This window comes from Manis pentadactyla, chromosome 13 (assembly GCF_030020395.1).
Source record: "Manis pentadactyla isolate mManPen7 chromosome 13, mManPen7.hap1, whole genome shotgun sequence".
NCBI lineage: Eukaryota > Metazoa > Chordata > Mammalia > Pholidota > Manidae > Manis > Manis pentadactyla.
Window position 1 is genome coordinate 28,794,519 of NC_080031.1, and position 21,938 is coordinate 28,816,456.

The window sequence follows — 21,938 nt, forward strand, 5'->3', positions numbered from 1 at the left end:
TAAGAAATTCCCTCCCTACTTTGAGGTTACATTGGTATTGTCAGATACTATCTTCTGAAGGGTTTATAGTCATGCCTTTCACAGATGCATCAGAAATTCATTCTATGTGTTGTGTGATAGAGGCTCTTGGCATAATCCTGTGAAGCAAGCCTGGCCTTGTCCCTCTCTTCTGAGTGCTGGGCTTTTCTTGGCCCTTTGCATTTAAATATAAAATCTTAAATGTAATGTTTTACAAAATTCCTTTTGGGATAACTGAATCTCAAGAAGAAATTAACAGTTCTACAATATTGAGCCTAAATCTATTAACAGGTTATGTGTTTCCATTTATTTAGGTCTTCTTTAATTGCTTATAAGTAAATTTATATTATTGTTTCCATAGAAATCTTGTAAATATTTGTTAGCTTTAGCCTTAGGTGCTGCTCAATTTTTAATACTTTAATAAGTGGCCTCTTTCATAATTTGTCCAATTGTTTGTTGCTGGTATATGTCAGTATAATTGTTTTTTATATATTGTACTTTAAATGCAGAGACCTTGCTAAACCCTCTTATTAATTAAAATAGTTAACTCATAACTCTTTGGGATTTTTTTATGTTGACAGTCATATCTATGAATAAGGATAGCTCTGTCTCTCCTTCCCAGTCTTTTTCCCACTCCTTTTTTCCTCCTGCTGCCTTATGTCAGGAAGGACATTGAGGGAGATCATAGGCTTCCTTGTCTTCTTCCTGATCTTAACGGGAAAGCTTTCAAATTTTCATTGTTAAGGATGATTTTTACTGAAGGTTTTGGGTCAGTGCATTTTATTCAATTAAAATTTCCCCCCACAATTTTTAGTTTGCTAAATGGATAACGAATTTTATCAAACACTTGTTGGCATCTAATGAGATTCTCTTTTAGTCTGTTTGTGTGTATTAGTATATTAATTTATTTAACTGTCAACTAACCTTTCATTCCTGAAATAAACCCATCTTGATCATGATGAATATTTTGCAGGAATCTGTTTACTCAGATTCTATTTAGGACTTTTGCAGCTATGTTCCTAACTGAGATTGGCCCATTATTTTCCTTTCTCATAGTATCTTTATTTGAGACTTCTTTAATAAAGTTTATATTATAGAACATGTTGGAAAATACTTTCTCTTCTATAGGAAAATTTGTCTAAGCTTGGAAGTACTTCTTCCTTGAATGTTTGGTAAAATTTTCTGGGCCTAGGTTTTCTTTGTTTAAAGAGTTTTGACTAGCACTTCAGTTTCCTTGATGTTTATAGATATAGTCAGTGTTCTATCTTTTCATTTGTCAATTTTGCTGTTATTCTTCCCAAGAATGTACTTATTTTACCTGAACTTTAAACTATATTGGCTTAAACTTGTCACAATATACTTACTAAATTTTTGTTTACATGTGCAGCATCCATAGTGATGACTGCTTTATCTTTTCTGGTATTAGTGTGACTTTGATCTCTGGTCTTCCCCATTTTCACCAGAAGTTTGTCAATTTTGACTTTTCAAAAAGCCAACTTTTACTTTTGTTTCTCTCTATTTCATCAATCCTGGTATTATTTTTATTATTTTCTTTTTTCTACTTTCTTTGCTGTATTCTTTTTCTAACTTCCAGAGGAGTTAGATGCTTAGCTCATTTAAGTTTCCAGCCTCCTATCTTTTCTTAGATATTTATTTAAGCCTATAAATCTCCCATTTACTATTGCATACCAACATCTCACAGGTTTCAGAACATAGAATATTCGCTCTCATTTAAAGTATTTCCTAATTTCCATTTTTACATGTTTCTAGTTAAAGTTTTATTTAAAATGCATTTTTAATATTAGAAAATTGGGGATTTTTCTAGTTATCTTTTTTAAAAGTAATTTATAACTTTATTTTATGGTCAGAGAACCTGCTTTCTCTCCTTTCATTTGTTAAAACTTGTTTTATGGCCACAGTTTTATAGTCAATTTTGTGAAATTTATGAAGCACATGAAAAAAATTCGATACTGCAGTTTGGGAATACAGTGGTTCAATCTATGCCCATTAGGTCAATTTTTAGATTGCATTGCTCAAATATTCTATGTTGTTTTTGAACTACTTGATTAGTAGAGTCCTAATTTATGTCTGAATTCCATTGGTCCCTGTTAGTCTCAAAAGTGTGTCTTAAGGTGGTAAATGATAGGATATAACTTAATGTTAAAGTTTAGAGCCACTCTTGTTAAAGTCTGAAATGAGGGTATAATTTCTACGTCAACATTCAACATTTTAATGGAGATTGTATCTAATTATATAAGACTGCCATTCCTGCCCAGCTACAAAAAGAAAGAAAGAATGAAAGAAAAAGAATAAGAGCTATGACTGTTGGAAAAGAAGAGGTAATGATTTTTGTATTTTTTTCAGAAAATACCATCTGTATGAAAAACTTTAGAATCATGGTCAAGCTAGCAAACTAATAGGAAATAAGTATAAGGTTTGGAAAGAGATATAAGATCAATAAATAATAAAAATTAATAGAATATTGTCCATTTACAAAGCACTCAAAAATTATAAAATTCCTAAGAATGTATCTAAAGAAACATACATTATCATTAGGGTAAAATTCTGAAACTTTATAAATACATATAAGATCTGAATAAATGGAGGACTATACCAATTAATTGATGGGAATGCCCAATATGGGAGCTATGTCCACCACCAAATTTATTTTAACTTCATGCAATTTCAGTTTAGATCAATAGGATTTTTATGGAACTTGACAAGTTTATTCTAAAATGAATACTGCCGTTTAGCTCTAGTAATTTTAAAGATGAATAAAGACATGGGGACTTGCCTTACCAAGTATCAATACTAAGTGTAAAGCTACTTAATTAAATTAAAACTATAGTTTTGGCACAGAAATGGGCAAATTATTGGATTTAAATGGAGAGTCTAGAAAGAGATCCATGCTTCTATTTGAACTTGGCATATAAGAGTGGAGTATTCCAACTCAGTGGGGAAAATGGTGGTAGACAATTAGATTTCTACCAAAAATCCTAACAATAACCATACAGATCCCTACCTCCCAACAACAACACAATTCTAAATGGGTGAAACAAAGATGAAAAACAAAGAAAACAATGAAAATGAATCTTCGTGACTTCATGGAAGAGTGGATTACTTAAACAGGAAGGGAACAAATCACAATGGAAAAGATGAATAAATGATTATGCTTAATTTTCAAAATAATTAAAGCACCATAAATTCAAGTGAAGATGGTGGCGTCAGATGATATATTTGCTACAATACGATAATTAGTATCCCAAATATTTAGAAAATGTTATAAGTCAGAAAAAAAACAATTTAACTGAAAAAATGAAGTATATAACCAATAATTTACAAAACTAAAACCCACAAAAGGCCATTAAATCTATGAAAATGCACATCACCAGGAAACAGGCAACATACTAATATAAAAGGAGATAAATTATTTGCCAATCAAATCACCAACAACTAAATATTTGACATCAAGTACATCTGGGGGTGTGGAGAAAGAAACTCTCCTTCTCTGCTAGTGAGTGTGTTAATTAGGAAAATCAGTAGGTAAATCAACTTGACATTGCATAACAATATACAAAATGTAATTTGCATTATTTCTACACTACCTAAAACTACGGTGGTATAATTTCTATGCCACATAAAAATAATGCTTAGGAAGATCTACCCTAGGTAAATTATCACATATAATTACAAGGACACATATAAAAGGTTTTTAATGCAGCATTGTTATAGCAAAACACTGGAACTAATCCAAATGCTCAATAGAGAAATACATCAATAAAATATATTCTTATGAGAGACTACATATGTAGGTATATATAGACATATATAAATATATCTTGAATCTGTTAGTGTTGAATTTAAAAATTGCAGAAGTGTTAGCATATTTGGTATAAAATCATTTATATAAAATAAAAATAGATGCACAAAACAATACTCTGTATTAGTATATAATGCACATGCACACACAAAAACTTCCACAGAAAATGCACCAAATCCACGATGCTGGGAGGATAAAGAAATTACGATTTGGGGTTTGAATCTGAAAGGGACTTCTTCACTGGAAGTATTTATTTCTTCTATTTAAAAGTACTTGCTGCAGGGACAAGACCTTCAGGATGTCTGTTCTCACTAGTTCCATTAAACATTATGCTGGAGCTTCTAGTCAGGGCTGTTAGGCAACAAAAAGAAACAAAAGGCGTCCAAATTAGGAAGGATAAAACTATACTGATACATGAAATGATTTTATGTAGAGAAAATCTTAAGGAACCACGAACAAACTACTAGACCTAATAAGTTCAGTAAGGTTGCAGGATACAAGATCATTATTCAAAAATCAATTGCTTTCTATACACAATGAAAATTCTGCAAAGTTAATTCCATTCACAATAGCATCAAAAAGAATAAATGTTTAGGAATAAACAAAAAAGTATAACACTTCTACTGTAGAAATTATGAAACATTGTTAAAGAAGAGCTAAATGAATGGAAAAGCATTCCATATTCATGCATCAGAAGACTTAATATTGTTAAGATGGCAATACTCACCAAATTGATATATGGATTCTGTGTAATCCCTATTTTTCCTCTGACTCCCCACCCCTAACCTCCAGAAATTAAAAGCTGATCTTAAATTGATATGTAAACATAAAGGACCCAGAATAACCATAACAGTCTTGAAAAAGAATTTTAAAATGTGGATGACTCACACTTCTCCATTTCAAAACTTTAATATACAAAGCTATAATAAGACACTGGTATAAGGATAGCTATGTAGTTGAATGGAATAGAATTGAGAGTTTGAAATAAACCCTTATATTTGTGGTCAATTGATTTTAACAAATGTTTCAAGACAACAGTGAAATAACAGTCTTTTCAATGAATGTTGCTGAAACAATGGATATCTACCTACAGAAGAATGAACATGGATCTCTACCTCATGCCATTCACAAAAATGAAGCCAAAATTGGTTATAGACTCAAATGTAAGCTAAAACCAGAAAACACAGGAGTATATCTCCATGACCTTGAGCTAGGCAATAATTTCTTAGATAAAACACCAAGAGCACAAGCAATGAAGAAAATTGATAAATTGGACTTCATCAAAATTTAAAACTTGTGCACTGCAAAAGACATGAGAAAGTGAAAAGATTACCCACAGACTGAGAGAAAATATTTGCACATTATATATTCAACAAAGGACTTGTAACCAGGACATATAAACACTTCTTGCAACTCAAAAAGTTGAGTAAAGTATTGGAATAGAAATTTCTTCAAAACATATATATGGCCAATAAACATAGGGAAAAATGCTCAGCCTCATTAGTCATTAAGGAAATGTAAATCAAAACCATGAGATAAGACTTCATGCTGACTAGAAGTGCTATAAAAAAAAAGACAAAAAGACAAGTGTTCGTGAGAACATTGAGAAATTGGAAACCTCATATATATTTGCTGGTGGAAATTTAAAAGATTGCAGGCACTTTGGGAAAATGCATAACAGTTTCTCAAAACATTAAACATAGGGCTGCTATATAACACAATTCCATTCCTAGGTATCTACACAGGAAAAATAAATGTCCACTTAGAAATTTGTACATGAATGTTCCTAACAGCATCATTCATAATAGCCAAAAGGTTGAAACAAACCAAATGTTATCAGCTGATGAGTGCCTAAATAAAATGTGATCTATTCATAAAAACGAAAAATTATTCAACCACAAAAAGAAACAAAATGCTGATATATGCTACAATATGGATGAACTCCAAAACATGCTGAGTGAAGTAAACAGACACAAAAGACTGTACATCATATGATCCCTTTTATATGAACTGTCCAGAATAGGCAAATCAAGACAAAGTAGATTAATGGTTGTCTGGAGCTGAGAATGGAAATGGACTGTGACTGCAAATGGCATGAGGTTTCTTTTTGGAATGATGAAAATGTTCTAAAATTAGGTAATGGTGATGGTTTCACAACTCTAAATATACCAAAAATTACTGAATTGTACACTTAAAGTGGGTGATATTCTTGTTATGTAAGTTACATTTCAATAAAGCTATTTTTAAAAACCATTTGAAGCAAACATGGCAATATAAAGATGTTAATTCTGGGCTGGTTGGAATGCAGGTTTTTGCTATATATTCTATTTTCTCTATTTTTAGTGTATCTGAAGAACAAGAAATTAAGACAGCCTAAATTTCTGGGCCCTAATTTCAAATGAGACAGATGCATAAATTTAAAGTCTTTTTATTATACTCTTCCCTCTAAATACTGACAGTTGCCCCCAGCCACAAAAGAAATGACTGGCTCCTTGTCAGAGCTCTCTCTGTGAAGCCTACCAGTCTTACATAGGAAATGCAACTCTATAATGCTTGACTCTTAAACATACACTAAGAATAACTAGACATATGAGGAAAACATTTAACATAAAAGAAAACAAAATATCCTGGAAGGGTAGATTCAGAGGAAACAGACACAACATAGAGCACAAATGAATCTTTTTAAAAAATCCCTAAAATTTTCGCTTCTAGAGAGAGAGAAAAGAAAAGCTGCAGCCATGGGAAAATGTCAGAAATCTATAATAAAAGGAATATCGAGAGAACAAAAGAATTTCTGGAAATTAAGCTAGAAAGCTTGGAAAATAAAATATAATGAACAAAAAGATGGAAAATAGAGCAAAGATAACAAAATTAGATGATCAGTCCAAGAGGTTTAATATCCAAATGTATTTCCACAGAGCAAGAACTGAAAATAGTGGAAAGGAATATACAAAAAAATTATTTAAGAAAATTTCTCAGCCATGAAGAACATGAGTTTCTACATCAGAAGTTCTAGAACAATTGTTGACAAATAAGACCAATCATCTTGATTGAATCTGAGAAAATAAAGAGCAAAAGAATATCCTAAATGTATGCAGAGAGTAAAAGTGGGTTGCACAAAAAGGATCAGAAAACAAATTGATTTTGGATTTCTAGAAGCTAGAATTCAGTGAAACAATGTCATCAAAATCCCAAAAGAAAAGTGTAAAATTAGAACAAAGACACTTCAGACATGCAAACTTTGCTAGATAGTGGTTATATCTGTGACCAGCCAATAACTCTGAATTCCCTTTTTATATTGGGAAATTCCCACATTATGACCCTTGCCTTGACAAGGTTGAAGCCAGAACTCAATTGTCCAGCATCTATTGCAGCAAATATGTAGGCATTTGACCTGGGCTCCTCCAGTCAGACACTTCCATAGAGACCTCAATTGGAGGAAATGTGAGGGAATTGATTTTGTACAGGATCTGTTCCTGGAGAGGGTGGTGAGAGATTGGGCTTTCAGAGGCAATAGTGGCATAAGTTCTGGTTCATAGTGTCCCTTGCTCAAGGTCTTTGGTGCCTTTGACCACAGGAGGTATAGGAATACCTTAATATAGATTGTTGGATAATTTGGATATTGTTTCTGGATGCAGTCTCCAAACCCTATTCACCCCATCCTCTTGGAGATTCTGTGAGCTACTTCATAATCTCTAATGAAGCTTCCAAAGATGCTTCTGGTGGATGTGCTCACTGACACAAGGGCATAAACTAGGGAAGAAGAGAGATGGGTGGAATCAAGGGTCTAACATAATATTGAGGGAAAGGGAATCCCCAGGATTATGGTTAACCAACCCCAGGATGCAGGCTCTGCAACAGTCCAAAGACTAGCCAATCCAGGTTTAAGAAAGCATATGTAAAGCTCCACACAGAATATTTTTAAAAGAGAAATCTGATTTAGTACCTGGTGTGATTTATGTAGTTAGAAGAGGTCTACACTAGTGGAAATGAATTTGGGAATGAGTTAATGTGTATTAAGCCAAGCAAATGACATAATAAGAAAATTATTAACTCCAGGATAGATACAATTTTGTACATGAAAGGCAGTGTAATCATAGCTCACTACATGAGTCAGCTGAGACTAATTTTACATGGTAAAAATTCAGACTTGATTTAACCAAAAAGTTTTTGTATATACATGACAGGCTGGGGCAGGGGAAGTCTCTCTGTTAGGATGAAACATAAGAGAACTTAACCCATGCCTTTTGTGGTACGAGTGCCCACAATCTCTAAAACTGAAAAGTCTACAAATACTAGAAAAACAAAAGAAACAGCTAAAATATGTAAGAGTGATTTAGGAATGGGAATGAGGGAGACAGTCTATTGGTCAGGATTCTTTAGTTGCATACTATAGAATTCACTACTTTAAGGCAAAGAAGTGTTTTTATTTTAAGCATTAAAGTAATTTACAGAATCTCTTGGAGAATCCAAGAATGAGGCTTATGTGCTACTCAAGCAATGTCTTCAAAATGTATTGACAATTCAAAGAAGCACATATGAGATGTTGCCTCCAAACTCAACAGTGTGGCTGTGTCTTGGCGATAAGGGGCTCAAGAAGGCTTCTGGCTCCTGCTGCTCTCGGCTCCAGGTACCACTATGACTGCTAAGTGCCCCTGTAACAGAGGAAAGCAAATAGAGAAGACTAATGAGGTTCATATTACCATGATCAACTTACTTTATGTCACAACGAAGTCATAATGTGATGTTTAAGTTGCTAATTTAAAGGATATGTCCTCCTGGCAAGTAAAAATAAAGGTCAAGTTCCTATCTTTGTCATGATTTAATCTGTGCTCTTCCAACTATGTCACAATTTAGTCTATGGTGTTCATGCCTGACACTTCCTGCCATGAGTCTTTATATCTACATTCCTGGATGTTCCTAAATAGGAAATCTACACCAATTATTGGACTTTGGGGCACAAAGTATACAGAAAAAGTCACATTTTTATCTTAACTTTTTCATGTAGCTTATCAAGAAGGGAATATTGAAGCTTGTGAGGCAGAAACATGAAACTATCTTGGAGAGAGAGAAGCAGGAATCTTAGGAATTATACTTTAGATAAGTGCCCATTAGAGATGAAAGGAATATTCTGGAGAGCTCCCACCTCAGCAATTTGTATTAAGCACCAAATAAATGGCTCAAGCAAATAGTACTCATGGAATGTGGAAGACAGAATCCTCACTAAGGTCTAGGATAGGTAAGGAAGGGTCCCTCAAGTAGGACCTATATCAGGAAGGCAGGGGTTATAACTTAGAAAAGAGAAGTGAGGGAGAGAGAGCATCGAGTCAGAGACAATGGCTAGGAGTATTTTCAGCCAAGGGTTTGTGGAAGGAGATTTTGAGAGATACATTTGGGAAAACAAAGAGAAAAAGATGGTGACGTAATCATTTACTTTGCTCCCCCCAAACTCCACTGAAGTGACAGTAGTAGGATTTTTGTTTTAAGAAATGTTACAAAGAGAGCATATGGTAAAAGAAATGATAGTAGTAAAATTTGAAAACAGATGGACAAATAGAAACAGATTTATCAAACCCTAGAAAGTAGAATCTTAAATTGGCAGTGAGAAAAGCTAAGAAGGAACACAACTGTTTCCACAGAATCCAAAAGGCTTAGGATTTCGTGGCACTAGCTTCCTCTGGATGTGGAAGGAGGCTAAGGAAGATTTGTTGAAAGTCTATGAAGCAGTTGGAGCCTCAGACTCCCTCGCATTCTCTAGTAGCAGGATAAACTCCTCTTTCATCTTAATGGAAAACCAAGTTTCATTTTCTCGAGCAAGTGGAAAAGGTAGTCTCTGAACTGAGAACTTCCAGGAACCATTGGCAGTGTAGTCATCGGGAAAACAAATTGATTTGGTGACCTTCACAAGTCGGATATTGGAAATTTCAGGATCTTTTTCCATGTAGTGGGGAAGCCAGGCCTGTCCCTTCCAGGAGGAAGATTGGAAGATCCTTCACTGTTGCATATGACCAGCTCTTAGAGATGCCAGTGTCAGAGTTTCACCCAGCCCCAGCCCCGCCAGATCACCATTCAGGGAAGCACAATCACCAAACCTATCCATACACCCAGTTTTGAATCAGCTTCTTTTTGTGCTATACTCATATATACCAACTACTAAGGATCATCAGACATTTGAGGAAAGCCTGACACCTGAAAGATAGAAAACAAAATGAAAAAAATGTAAAAAGAAATTTCAAAGAAACAGACCATGCAGGGGGAAAAAAACACTTCAAAGCTATTGACATTTTAGTATTTTCAGAGAGATTGAGGAAGTGCACCTGTGACACAAGAACAGGACAATAAGGCTGCGGGGGGAAAGGGTGGGGAAGGTACATATACACACAAAAACTAAGGGATCAGAAATGACCTGTTGGAAATTAAAATTTTGATAGGGGAAATGAAAAAGACACAATTGAAGGAGTTTGGGGAGGTAAAGATAAGGGGATTTTTCAAAAGAGAGTATAGTGATAAAGGGATAGAAAAGTAGGAGAAGAAAAGATACAAAAATTAAGGTCCAATCCATGAGGTCCAATATCCAAATAACAGGAGTTAGAGTAAATGTGCATAGGAAAAATGTAGAGGAAGTCATCAAAGAAGTAACTTAAAAAATGTCTTGAAACCAAAGCACCTGAATTTTGAGATTGAAAGAATTTAAGAACACTGGGACAGCGAAAAGCTCCTATAAAGAGAGAAAACACACAGCAAACAGGTCATACATAGAGGCCTGTGGGCCAGTTTCATCTTCCTTATTCCTCACACCATACACACAAGACAATAAAACAAATTATTAAAATAAACCAGTTAGAATGAAAGGTATAATTAAAATCAGAATTAAAGGTAAAATTGATTTACAAAAAGGAAAAAACCATGAGGTAATACTTACCTGCCTCTGGACAGGGAAGCAACTAACTGAATATAAAAGACATGAAAGACATTACAAAGGAAAAGATAAACAGCACCATAAGACATTGGAATGTATGTCAAAAACACTTTAAGTGAAATACAATTAAAGTTATAAACTAAATGACAAACTGGGAAAAACCTATGAGCATATATAACAAAGGGCTTATTTTAATATGTAAAATATTCATATGAGCAATATTTAAATTGTTAATTATGTAAAATAATATGTGAAATATGCATGCAAGTAGTATGTAAAATGTTAGTATAAGTAGATGAGAAAAAAAAGCACTAGAACCCTATTAGAGAAAAATGGGTAAACTATATGAACCAATGCATATAATAGAATCCGATGACTGATAATCGTGAAAGTAAAAATAGTATCCTTCATGGTATCCCAAGAAAGGTAAATTAAGACTTGAGCTACACTTTTTCACTTACCGAATTAGCAAAGCTTTCTTTTTTCCTCTAAGTGAAGTTACTCATTGGTGAGAATATGAAATGACATATTCTTTCTGAAAAGTTTTGGCAATATGTGTTAGGATCATAAAATATTTAAATACTAAAATGCAGTAATTCCATTCCTAATAACTAGTCTAAGGAATTTCATTCATTCAACCAATATTTTACTGTATATACTGTTTTAGGTACTGAAATATTGAGCCATTTGCCTTAATAAAATATAATTTATTCAGCCATTAAATATTATGGGTATAAATTATTTTCAATCAATGGTTAAGTAGATTCTCTAACTCGAGAAGGAAGTTTTTGTTGAACACACTTTAGACATTGTCAGCAGAAACAGTGGCCAATGCCTGAGGCATTTTGTCAAACAGTCCCCATTTGAGATAACTGCATTGAAATATGTATGCTGCTATCCTGAAATTGGTGTGCAGTCTGGACACTGAATGAAGTGAAAGGGACTTTTTAATTTACTCATTTCACTCCTCACCTTCTCTAGCTGAAAACACCCCCCACACACACACACATTTACACTCCCACACACACATACACATACACCCACCACCATGGACACATACACATACACCCACACACACACACATACACACAAGGAAAGGTTGGAGGAATTATTTTTAAAAGACACAGAGGCAAGACTTTGTAATTTCCAGAGATCCATTAAGTTTAAGAGACCAGGTATTATTTTTTAATCATTCTCATAAGATAATACCTTTCCTCCATTCTAAGAACTGTCAAGTTTCCTTAGATAAAGAGTTTCTGTGTTACTGTGGATACCATGCATAAGGATATAATGTGTATCTGAAGTGAAAGTGTATTTATTTATTCTCAACCATACCTGTAGCCCAGCTTGAAAGAAGCAAGCAGGCAGTCTCATGGTTAAAGCGAGCAGCTGAGATCATAGAGAAGTGACGCATTTGCCTGGAATACAGAAGGATTACTGTCTTTGCACCTGGCAAATTCTGAGGAGTTTTGTTTTGAGTGCAGAGTTATATTATTATATATAATATATACTTATATATGTTATATACACTAGCTATTATACATACATTTATATTATACAACAAAATATTATTACCTTTTGTTGCTCAATAGCTGAGACTAATATATATATATAATATATACACACATATATAATAGATATGACAGCCCTGCCTCATTCTTCCTAGAATCCTTAGAAATGCACAAAGGAAATAATTTAGTTTATAAAACAGATACAAAGTGTTCAACTCAAAGATTATTTCAATTGTATATTCGATATTTCAATAAGAAATGAGGTCTTGTATAATATTCATAGTCAGCATTTATTATTTCTTAAGGGAAAGGCCCTTAGCATGGTATTTAAGCTTTTGATATTTAGCTCTCCTTCTAAATTGTTCATTCTTCCCATTTCTTTAGAGCAAGTTTTCAAATAGAATGGAAAATTTCATTATATGTTCCCAAGAAATATTTAAAGAATTTATAAAATATCATTATAAAAGAATTTGAAGATTGTAAAATTAGGGTTAGTGGGGAGCCTATGACATGATACTATCACAAGGCGATCCTGGTGCAAAGCAGCCAAGGTCTGGCTTGGGTGGTGACAGCTAAGTAGGAGAGGAAAGCAAACTGGTCCTTGGGGTCTTTTACAGAGAAGGAAAGGAGAGCACAGAAGCCTCCCTGTGCTGTGCAAGTGTTCTTGGGGTCTCCCAGTAGACAATCATGGGATCCCCTGACAGCCACTGCCTATAGGCTGGGCAGGGAGATGTAATGGTTGATGAAGGTGAGTAGGATAACTGTTTTACCATTTGTAGAAATAAAGACATCTAAAGGAGGAAATTAGTTTCAGAAGAAAGATGATCAATTTGTACTAAACAAGTTAATTTCAGAGGCTTAGTGGACCTACCTAAGATAAAGAAGGAAAGCAGAAGCTTAGGAGAAAGTCAGTATTAAGGAAAGCTATAACAGTAAATAATATTTGTAAGGAGAGAAAGTGTACTACTAAAGAAAGCTATCAACATAAATAGGAAATTTAAAGGGAGAAAGAAAAAGAATTCAGAAGAGAGATATTCCTTGAGCTTCAGGATAAGTTTGCGTCTGTGTGTGGCTGGGAAAGGAAGTGGAACTAAGGAGGAAGAGGAAGAACCAGGAAGTTAAGGGCAGCATCAGTGAGGGCAGGAACCTTTTAGGAGCAAGAAGGTGTCTGTGAACCAAGGATGTACAGAGATAAAGTGTAACCCCTGGAGTGGCATTTGGGAGGAAACAGCTGGATCTGTAGCCATCAGTTTCAGCAGAGAAGTGGGGGCAGAACCAGAAGGTGAGAGAGGGGAGGAAATGCATTTGTGGACGCAAACTATTTTCATGTATGTTTTCAACATGTTTGGTATTGAAATGAAGGTGAGAGTGAAGATGGTAGCTTAAGTCAGGAAAGAGACTGATAACTGATGATTTAAGAGAGACAAGATGACTGTGATATTTAATTGACTGTGTCCTAGAATAAGGGGGAGGTGTTGATTTAAGGAATTTAACAGAAGAGATAGCCATGGAGAGAACAGAAAAAGTTCTAGAGTTGGAGACACAAGCTGTTGAACTAAATATACATTTTTCTACATTTCATTTTCTACTCCACTGATTAGGGGTAATAATAGTGCCAACTTCATAAACTAGCTGTGAGGTTTCAATGAGATATTATATAGAAAGTGCTTAACAAAGGGCCTGGCAAAGTGAAGTGCTAAGTAAAGGTGACTCTTGCTGTTCGTATTATATAAGGTATAAATTATAAGTGCTAAACAAGAACTACAAGAGGTGTAAGAAGAGATGGTGCTTTGTGGGTCAGTAAGGAAAGATATGGGATCAAGTTGATGTACTTGAGAAAGGATGGAATTTAAGGACCAAGATGGAAGGGAAATATGGGAGAAATAATGATGGAAGAGGAGGGCAGTTTAAAGTTGAATAGCATAAAGTAAAAGGGAAAATTTGAAGACATAAATAAGACAGTTAAAAAATATCCTGAGTTAAAAAATCTGTTTCAAGCATCCCATTCTCTTTCTAGCTTACATTTCCCAGTGTTTTAACAGAATTATTTGACCTAATGGAGAAATTCAGCCCACAAATCAAATACTCTTTCATTCTCCATCTCTACCCTCATGTTCTCATCTCCTTTTTACCCAGGATAAATTTAATTATCCATGCTTATAATCACCATTTTATCCCTCCATCCAATCATCAGTACTCTTGTTTCTCTCTCCCTGAAATATACCTGCCTGGAAAAACCCTAACCCTTCTGAAAGCTTATTATTTAAATGCTCCTCCTCTATGGGGAATAATTCTGTCATTGGTCCTTGTGGAGTTGCCAATAGTAGTGCAAAGTATGAGGATAAATACCACAAAGTTATATAGTGTGAGTTAAGGACTTGATACCCTTGTAAGAGTGTGTCAAAACAAGGCACAGAGTCTTCCCATTTCTTCAGAATTCCACAGAGAGGAATCCCTTTTTCGGGAGGAATCCTGGGTGTGTCTTGGGTTTTGTTCTAAGGGAGGGGCCCCTTTCCCCAATGCTCTTCCTTCATATAGAGCTTTGATGACAGCAACTTTATCAGGAAAGGGACGTACAGACGTGGGGACTCAAGTAGCCTAAAAGTCATGCCAACCACATACAGGAGCTGTCTGGGAAGGCCAGCAGCCCTCTGCTTTAGGAGGCAGCTGGGGATCTCAAGTTCCTTTGGACAGTACAGTCCCCCAGCCATGGGAAGGAAGCCACTGTTCGCACAGGAATCTGAACTTGAGCATTTTCCATTCAGCTGGGGGAATATCTAGGGTCATTTTTGGACAAGCTGCTCCTTTATAACAACCTATCCCCAAACTCTGAGTGTTCATTAGGTATATCTGGAATAGGAAGAGGGAGATGTTGTTCTTTAGAGTCTAAATAAATTGCATTTTTCAAATTCCCTAAGAATGAGCCAGACCGTCATCAACTCCCCACCCCCCACCCCCCCATTTATTACAATAAGTCCTACAAAGCCCTGGAGATAGTTTCACCAGCTGTGACCCTCCATCCGTCCTCTGATGTTCAGGTTGAAAAAGGAGAAGAGTGTATTGATCCTCCTTATCCCACTTTTTGCAGATTCTTTGGTGCATGAGGGTCCAGCTAAGGCAGAGGTCACTTACTGCTCACTTCAAGGGTCCCTGCCATTGGTATTCACGTCTGCAGCAAACACTGGTTTGACACACTCTTACAAAAGCCACCAGCAGGGGTCACAGAGGGCATCCTTCCTTTGCTATATTTGCCCCAAACTCTAGACCCAAAGGAAGAAGGGATTATATTTAGTCAGAGAAGCCAAACTGCCAACCCCCCTGGGGGCAGTAGTAGCAGCGGAATGGGCCCCAGCCCCAGCTGCCTTTTATCTGAATGGACCTCCAATAAGGAAAGACAGATGCTTGGGGACCACAGGAGGTATAGGGCAGGCAAGCTGATCTTTTGAAGTCTTATTGGGGAGACTACAGGGTGAGGAAAATTAAACCCCTGGACCTATGAAGGGAATGGGGTTCCCTCTTCCTGGGAGCTCCCCCTCGCCCCATTTCCTTGCCCTGACTTTCATCTCCACATGGCTCTGTGGAGACCCCAGCACCAATGGTGTTTTGTGCCCTGACCACGGTGCTATCTTTACTACTTTCTCTCCCATCCTGGCAGCTTTCCCAGGGAAATCTTTCCATTCCTAAGAAGGCCCTGACATTTGTATTATCTTCAGACCCCACAAAACCTGGATCTGCTCTAGGTTTCTGACAAATTTTCAGAAAATCTGTCCAGAACCAGTAATTCACAAATTTCCAATAATTCTGTAAGGTGACTCCAAGTGGATTCAGAATCTCTTGGAAGTCTCCTCTGATTTCATACACCAACTTATGATAGGAGTAGGCATGTTTCGCCTCTTAACAGGTGTGTCTTTTATTCCTAGGTCTCTCATTCCTTTGGGGCTGCTTTCTGGGGCAAAGGACAGGCTTGCTTCCTCTGGCCCTTGCTAGTGGCTTTTGTAAGACTGTACCAAACCAATGCTTGCTGCTGACCTGAGCTCTAGTCTCTCTAACTCTGGCTGTGGAAGGAAGCCATTTGTTTGAGCTTACAAGTTTTTTTATTTTTAAAATATGATTTCAGATTTGTTGAGGGTTGGCAGTCCTCTTTCCCTTTTCTATTTTCTTATAAGAAATCTCAGAGAAAAAAATTCGGGCAAAACACCAATGTTTTGTGCACTGATACCACTGAAAAGGATGCGACTTACTAGAACAAGGAAGGGTAGTTCAATTGGAAGAGCTGGTTGCATAGCTGATTGGATTCAGTTGTGATTAGAACGGGGATGATGGAATTTGGGTGGGGCTGATTTGATTAGAATTTTGAAGAGACTTATAAATCCTGATCAGCAGTGTGTTTCATTTGGAGAGGTTTTTTTGAGAAGAGAGTATATGTTTTCTTGAGAGAAAATAATCTCTAATTTTATCCTAAACTACCAGAAGAGATCTCACTGAAAAGATCATATTTAAGCTCAGCCTTGAAGGGGTAGGAGAGCTGCCTATGTGTAAAGAGCATCAGGTAGGAGGAGGAGTGCAGGCTCTTCTGAGACCCAGCCAGGAACAGGAGAAAGCCCGGGGAAGGGCTGATGGTGGCCCAGATCACACAGGGACCTTCAGAACATTTGGAGGATTCTAAGTAGGATGGAATAAGCATGTCCAAAATTTAAGGTAAAAACAGATTATTTGTGGAGGGGAAAACTAGGAAATTAGAAGAAAGGACCACTTGAGATCAGGCTAATGAGAGAGTTTGCTGATATATATGTTTTTCTACCTTAAACAAGAGAATGTTTCTCTTGTTTCACTGCTAAGGACACTTGCTATTTGTTTTTACATTGAAACACTTAATCTTACTGTAGAAATTTTTCTGAATGGTTTTCAAGTAAGGAGTTTTCAAATCATGAATGAATGTTCAATTTTATGAAATTCTTTTTTGGTACCTATAAGATGTTATTTTTCATTTCCTTCATTAATATTCTGATTATATCATTAGATCTTGTGATGTTGAATCATCCTTGCATTCCTGAGATACAGTCTATTTGATCACGGTGTATTATTCTTTTAGCATTTTGCTTTATTGGTTAGATAATATTCTATTTAGCAAGCTTTCATTTATGCTTTATTTTCTGTTGTCCTTTTCCAGTTTGGCAATCAGTTAAGTATAGCCTCATCTGAGTAGCTTTACAACCTTTTCTATAGCATGAAAGATTTGTATAATCAGTTGTTTTCTTAAAAATTTGCTAGGTTCATCTATAAAAGTTGTGTCTCAGAGTTTTTTAAGGGTAATACTTTGATCCATATTCTTAATTGGGCTATTTGAGCTTTCTTATTTTTTCTTGGATCCATTTTGTGTATGTTTCCTCTCTAGAAAATTGTCTTCTTATCTGTTGAAAATGTTGATGTCAGATGCTCATAAGATTCTCTTGAGATTTAGAAAAATTCTCCACTGTATTACTAGATCTGTGCACTGTTTAATTCCTAGTATTGTTTATTTCTACTTTTTATCCTTTCTTATCAGTTATGCTCATGGTTTGTTGCATTTCTTAGTCTCTTCAAATGACATTTTTGGCCATCATCCTTCTGTTTTCTATGTATTATTTTTCATTAATTCATCTTCATTCTTATTTCTTTACTCCTTCTTCCATTTCCTAGCTTCTTCAATGAAATGTTTAATTCATTTATTTTCACTCTTCCTTTTCCTTTTAATGCAATGAAATGTCTCTTAGTCTTCAGTGCTTCTCACTCTAAACTCTGTTTTTAAGTAAACATATGGAAATTTGTGAAAATCATAACAGCCAGATGAATGATCACAATTAGCTTTCTGATGGCTGTGTAACCAGCACCGAGATTCCAAACAAAATATTAACGTTTCTCCAGAGACCCCCCTCATGTTCCCACTCACAACCTCTATTTCTCAAAGGTAGCCACTGCCTCCTTCTTTATATATAGGTACAGAAAAAGATGAAATTTTACGTAAAATTGGAATAATGGATTTGATATTCTTTTAGGTCTGGATAATATTGCCCTGTATTATGTTTGCAAAATTATCCCTATATGTTCATGTAATTTGCAGTGCTCTATTGTATTCCATTGTAGGACTGTACCACAATGTATGTCCATTCTACTGTTGATGGACATTTGGGTTGTCTCCAGTATTTGCTACTAGAAATAATATTGTTATGAGCATTATTGGAGGTGACTTCCCATGCACAGCTGTGAAGATTACCTAGACAAGTGGTAACAGTTGAATCACAGCACATGCGTATGTCCTATCTTACACATGCATAAGTTCAATTTTAGTAGATACTGTCCAAATAGTTTCCCAAAGTATGATTTCCATTCCTTCTATGAGGGTATGAGAATTCCCATTGTTCTACATCAACACCACATCCTATATTGTCAATCTTATAAAATTTTAGCCTTTCTTTGAGTGTGGGATAATATCCCATGGTGGGATCCCATGGTATTTTATTTGTAGCTCCTGAATAAATTTCTCCAAACATTAATGTTCAAGCTTTTGTATTCTTTCTTCTAGGTTTTGTTTTAAACACTGTCCTGGAGACACTGCATTTGGAAGACCATACACCCAGGACTGGGTGAGTCAGGAGGCCTCAGAGAACAAACCCCAGTGCCAGCTGAGGAACATCACAGAGTTGCACGTTCAGCCTCCTGTATCAGCTTCTGCCCAGAGGGCAGTCTCCTGGGGAAGCAGCAAGCCCAAAAACTATCATCTCATTTGCATCAGAGTCCACAGGTGGTTCCTGCTGATTCAAAGACACTCAAACCAATTTTGGGATAATAGCATTTTCCACCATGCTCAACCATCCAGACCATACCTGAAGACTTGAGAGTTTGTTCTTCGTTATGGAAGCCATGATGTCTCAGGCAAACTGTACCCAGAACCCAAGTTGTAGAATCATGACCTTCTACCCAACTGAAGAAGAGTTTAATGATTTTGAGAAATATATTATTTATATGGAATCTCAAGGTGCACACAGAGCAGGTGTGGCCAAGATAATCCCCCCCAAGGGGTGGGAAGCCAGGAAGACCTATGATGACATCAGTGACATCCTAATCCCCTCTCCCCTCCAGCAGGCAGTCTCAGGCAGGGCTGGTGTGTTCACTCAATACTCCAAGAAGAAGAAGGCCATGACGGTTGAGGAGTATCGCCACCTAGCGAACAGTGCTAAATATCAGGCACCCCCACACTCAGATGTTGACGATTTGGAGCGAAAATTCTGGAAAACCCGGCTCTACAGTTCACCGATCTATGGCGCTGATGTCAACGGCTCCTTATTTGATGCAAACACCAAGCAGTGGAACCTCAGACACCTGGGAACCATTCAGGATCTGCTGGAGCAGGAGTGTGGGGTGGTCATCGAAGGCGTCAACACACCCTACCTGTACTTTGGCATGTGGAAGACCACGTTCGCGTGGCACACTGAGGACATGGACTTGTACAGTATCAACTATGTGCACTTCGGGGAGCCCAAAACATGGTATGCAGTGCCCCCGGAGCATGGCTGGCGCCTGGAACACCTGGCCAAGAAGCTCTTCCCGGCCAGTGCCCACAGCTGCGGGGCCTTCATGCGGCACAAGGTGGCCCTCATGTCTCCCACTGTCCTCAGGGACAACAGGATCCCCTTCAGTCGCATCACGCAGCAGGCTGGTGAGTTCATAGTGACATTTCCGTACGGGTACCATGCTGGCTTCAACCATGGCTTCAACTGCGCGGAGGCCATCAACTTCGCCATGCCGCGCTGGATCGACTATGGCAAAGCGGCCTCTCAGTGCAGCTGCGGGGAGGCCAGGGTCAGCTTTCCCATTGATGTCTTTGTGCGCACCCTGCAGCCCGACCGCTATGAGCTCTGGAAGCGCGGGCAGGACCGGGCAGCTGTGAACCATGTGGTGCCCACTGCAATGGGCAGCCAGGAGCTGGGCGCCTGGAAGGAGGTGTGGGCGACCAGGAGAACTGCTCTGGGCCTCCGGGACCTGCCGCCCCGCCGCTCACTGAGCCCTGCCAGGCAGGTGGCCGCGGGGCGAGGGGGCCACCGCCGTGCCCCTAGGCTCCCCACGTCTCAGCGCAGCGTGCGGGCCTCTGCTCCTACCTCTGTGGCTCAGGGCGGGGACGCCTCTTCTCAGTCCCCAGAACGCAGCTCAGCCCTGCTGACAACCCAGGGCCCATCCGACCTGGGTCTCCACCCAACTGGCAGGCGTGGTCCTGGCCGTCGTCCTCGGGAGCAGGGGACTCAGGAGCTGACTGACCAGGCCCCGGCCAAGAGGCGCCTCTTGCTCAGCACAGCATGCGTAGCTCAGGATCCCGATGCTCAGGCCCTGTCTTTGGACAGACCCTCACTGGACAACACTGCACCACTGAGCCCTGCGTCCCCGCATTCTGCTAAGGCTTCCGGGTGCTGCAGTGTCCCTGCACCCTAAGCCCAGGGGACGTTTTGGTAGCCCACTTCTCTTACGTGTGGAGGCTCCCTAAGACTGAGCACATGTACACCTCAGAGCCTTTGCAACGTGCGGTGCTGCCATGGGACCTGCTGAGTCCACATTATTTACAACAAACAGCTTATTCTTCCTCCCAGACACCATTACCTCTTTTGACACTGCTGATTTCTCTGTTACCTATGAGGTTTCATCCACTGGATGCTTGTCTCTGCAAATGAGGCCCCACAGACATTGCCAAAGCCTGACTGCACCTAAACCCCCATTCTCTCAGCCAGCTCTGGGTGCTGCTGTGATTTGGATGAATCCTGGACTTTGGTTCCCCTCTGATCTCTTCCCTTCCCTCTTTCCCTCTCCTCCCCACTTTCTTAGAAGACCAGGCCCTTTTGACCAGTTAGGTCTGTAGAGGCTCAGAAAATAATTATGTTTCTGAGTCATTGGTGCCTTTAAAATGTATCACCAGCAATTTTTTTCAAAACTATATTAAAGGTAACCAAACTGTTGAAATCTGATTTTATTTCTAATGTCATCCATTCAGCCAGTGAAGAATGAGGGTTATTCTTTTCTGCACTCTTCTTAATAGTTATATCAAAACATTTCCAACAAAACTTATTTTTATGGGCTGGTTATATTGTGTTGGTGAATTTGGTGAATGTTGGTGATGTTGGTGAATGATTTGGGGGGATTGCTTGTTGGGTTCTGGCTGGCTGGCTGGAGGGGGGATTTGGTTTGCCAGCCATATCTAAGGATGACTTGGTGGAAACCACCCGGGAAACTGTGTACCTGGCCAGGCAGTGCACCCCAAGTTGCCGGGAGAGATGAGCAAGCACAGAACAGAAGAGCCATTGTCTTGCTCTGAGTCTCCACTTCCTTTTCAACACTATATATTTCACATGGTTAATTCATTGATTCATCCCAATAAGCAAGTCCACTGCTAAATGAACATGACAACACCAACTGGCAACATGTGCTGTGAAGAAGTAAAGGGGATGGGATCACAGAGCAGAACGGGCAGGCTGGCCTTCTGTAGGTGGCCTGGGAAAGTGTCCTGGAGCAGGAGACCTTCCTGAGACCCAGTCGGCGAGAAGGAAGGTCCAGAGCTGACTCTCACTTAAAGGAAACAGCAAGTATAATAGACCTAATGTGGGACTTGATGGCTTTGTTTCCTTAATAGAAAGGAAGCTCATTTGTG

At 38.0% G+C, this 21,938-nt stretch overlaps 1 protein-coding gene across 1 annotated transcript; it reads left to right on the forward strand.

The window, feature by feature from the left end:
• The first annotated feature begins 19,159 nt into the window (after positions 1-19,159).
• On the forward strand, positions 19,160-21,201 carry LOC118921093 (lysine-specific demethylase 4D-like). Its single transcript, XM_036902700.2, has one exon. The coding sequence runs from the start codon at positions 19,160-19,162 to the stop codon at positions 20,729-20,731; it is 1,572 nt and encodes a 523-aa protein (XP_036758595.2). The 3' UTR covers positions 20,732-21,201.
• Positions 21,202-21,938: the final 737 nt, after the last annotated feature.

What these genes read in the sequence shown, in the direction of transcription:
- LOC118921093 (XM_036902700.2), top strand. Translation starts at nt 19,160, where the DNA reads ATGGAAGCCATGATGTCTCAGGCAAACTGTACCCAGAACCCAAGTTGT.